A 3219-nucleotide genomic window follows, 5' to 3' on the forward strand; every position below is an offset into this window, starting at 1 on the left:
TCCTAAAATTGAACACCAGTATGAGGGAATGTTTGTACAATACGCTTCCTTTATGGAGCATTTTATCTGTTATCAGACATGAAAGGACTTTGAACAGGAGGAAGCCACAGCCAGTTTCTAACAATCGAAAACTCCTGGTGGTAGGGCAGGCATGTTTTACTTTTTTTTTTTTTTTTTTTTTTTTTCCTAAATCTTCAAAATCTCCTACAACTTGGTGCTGGAGATGATAGCTGCACAATGTTGTGAATGAGGTAGCTCATGCCTTCGTCCTAACCCTTGGGAGTCAGAGACAGGGGGATGACCATGAGTTCCAGGCCAGCCTGATCTACATAGCAAATTCCAGGCCTGTTGCTAAGTGAGACTCTGTCTCAAAAACATCTTACACGTCAAGGCCAGCCTGGTCTACAGAGGGAATTCCAGGACAGCAACTGATACACAGAAAAAAAAAAAAAAAAAAAAAAAAAAAAAAGCCTGTCTCCAAAAAAAGAAAACTTTACGCAATATATGCATGATGGAGAACAGCTCGTGGTTTGGTTTGAGTGCTACGAAGGATTTGCAAGGTTCCACAGCAGGTTAGCAGTCTCAGAATGAACCTGCAGCGTGCTCCTCCTCCCGCCAGGGGGCGCCACGGAACCTCGGCCTCCCCGCAAGCCGCCAGCCGCCCGCTCTGAAGCGCGTGTACGTGGAGGGGCGGGGCCGGGACGGAAGCGCGGTCCGCAAGACCGGGAGTTGCGAGCTCAGGATCGGTGCCACACCCTATGCCCTGCCGGCGGGCATGCCCATGGCGCTGCAGGCTCTGCAGAGCTCGGGCGTGGGCCTCCGCCGGATCCTGGCTCACTTCCCGGAGGACGTGAGCCTGGCCTTTGCCTACGGCTCGGCGGTGTACCGCCAGGCGGGACCCAATGCACACCAGGAGGTGAGTCCAGGCCTCCGCCTTCCCTCCCCAGGCCTGGCACCTGCCCGCCCTCGCCGGTCCCCGTGTGCCATCCATCCCCGCGGAGCCCCGGCACGCCAGGCGCCAACTAGTAATATGTTCCAACCTACCAAAGTGTCCCTCGGTGTGAGCTGAATTTCGTTTCTCTCCTTGCACCACGTGAATGGGAAGGGAAAAAAACAGTTGCAGGTCCTACTTAAGTGTTCTTGGCCTTTGTCAGTGGAGTTTTCCAGAGCGTTTAAGAAATACAAAGACTGGTTTTGTCTACAGAGATTGATTTCACTGGCCTAAGACTTTTGCAGCGTGTAAAACATCCTAGGTGACACTAATGCGCAGCCAAGTTTCGAAGTCACAGCTAAAGATAAGGAAGAAATACGGAATGATTCCTGGGTGTAAGGCTGGGCCAGGTGGTGCTGCATTTATTCAGCTACTCGACAACATTTAACAGGAGTCTAATTGGGACAAGGCTCCGTGTGGTCTGCAGAATTCAGTGTACAGATTGACAATAGGGCATCTAGCTTCTGGCCAGATGTTTTGCAGTCAAAGTTCACCTCCTGGTGTTGCTTGAATTTCTTCCGTATCCCGCCTATTTTCTCCAACTTGGCTGCATATGGGAAAGTATGGATTGTGGGCATATAAGAAATTGTGGCCTGTCCTGGCATAGTTACTTCATATCCATTATCATAATTACAGTTGTTGGTTTGTTTTAAAGTCATCTGTCAGCCCAGCATTGTGGTACACACCTGTAATCTCAGCCTTAGGAAGACAAAGACAGGTGGATCCATTGGATTTACTGGCTCCCAGAATGCGTGGCAAGCTTCAGGCCAGTAAGAGACCCTGTCTCAGAAAAACAAAGTGGATGGCACCTGAGAACACCAACCAGTGCCCTCCGGCCTGCAAACACACGGACTCATACATCTGTACACACACAAAACCATGCCCCATTTATGTTGCCTTCAAATATTAATATCACCAATGGTTTGAGATGGTCTTGGGAAAACCGTAGCATCCTTTAGCCTCCTTATAGCCACCTTGTGTGTCTTCAGTGAGGTTTTCCTTTAGGCTGACCTAGGATTCTCTCCTAGGAAGGATCCTATTCTCTTCAGTTCCGTTCTCTACATTCATGCTAACACACCTGGTGCCTTCTCCCACACAGTGCTTTAGCTAATAATGCCATTTTGTTTCCTCATCCCATAATCTCTCCTCCCTCCATTCAACTCCTCTGGAAAGTTCTTTAGTGTGGAAAATCACCCCGCTCTCATTTCAGTGACTATGTTTTATAACACCAGCATCAAACTGCAGGTCCTGGAACACGCCTGGCTGACCGCCCTGTGGGGAACAGCTGCCCCAACCTGACTACCTTCCCCCCTGCTTCTCCGTGCTGCGTTCTTCAGAACTCATATTTGTCACATCTAAGGAAAATCTTTCCTCCCTATTTTCTTGGCCCAGTCGCTTCTGAGCGCAGCTGGTATGTTAAGTGTTCCCGTATAGAGTCAACTTTGGCGTAATTTGCCCATCGTTAGTGGTAGGCTCTTGAGCTCTCTGCCCAGTGATTTTTTTTCCAAACTTTTAAGAGTATTTATGTGTATTAGTATCTTTCCTGTGTGAATGTATGTGGGCCATGAGCACACCAGTGCCCACAGAAGTCAGAAGAAGGCATGGATGCCCAGGAACTAGAGTCATGGGTGGTTGTGAGCCACCATGTGGGTGTCGGGAATCAAGCCCATGTCCTCTGCAAGAGCAGCCACTGCCCTTAGCCACCGAGCCACCTCTCCTTCGGCCTCCCTGGACTCTACACCCCTGGGCAAAGGGCTTCCTCTGCCCCTTCATTTCCTTTCCTGTGCAATCGGAATAGCGTACTCGCTTTGTAGGATCATTTGGAAATAAACTCACTCATTGTATGTCCAGCCAATCAGACAAGTGCTGACACCACAACACACGGTAAGTGAGTGTGTGATGTCATCATTTATACGGATGGAAGCCAAGTTACCATCGCTCTGGGGGACCTGCTCAGGTTTCTGATGACAGCCCTGGCTCTTCTGACCATGTAGCACTCTGGAACTTTCTGTTACTTCTCCAGTTGTTTTCTCTAAGTGGGTAGTGCTGATGTCTTTGTTCCTTCACTTCCCAGAATCCCATGTTAGACTTAGTATTCACAGTAGATGATCCTGTTGCCTGGCACTCAAAGAACCTGAAGAAGAATTGGAGCCATTACTCCTTCCTCAAACTCTTGGGACCCAGGATCATCTCATCTATCCAGAATAATTACGGTGCCGGGGTCTACT

General features: G+C 49.2%; 1 protein-coding gene across 1 annotated transcript; it reads left to right on the forward strand.

The window, feature by feature from the left end:
• Positions 1–687: 687 nt before the first annotated feature.
• LOC129681203 (phosphatidate cytidylyltransferase, mitochondrial-like) lies at positions 688–3213 on the forward strand (the record flags this gene model as incomplete). The annotated part of the gene is made up of 2 exons (XM_055613091.1): positions 688–916; positions 3066–3213. Coding segments are annotated over exons 1-2 (289 nt in total), but the record flags the coding sequence as incomplete, so codon positions are not given.
• Positions 3214–3219: the final 6 nt, after the last annotated feature.

Source organism: Psammomys obesus, unplaced genomic scaffold, assembly GCF_907164565.1.
Source record: "Psammomys obesus unplaced genomic scaffold, mPsaObe1.curated_primary_1811, whole genome shotgun sequence".
Lineage (NCBI taxonomy): Eukaryota > Metazoa > Chordata > Mammalia > Rodentia > Muridae > Psammomys > Psammomys obesus.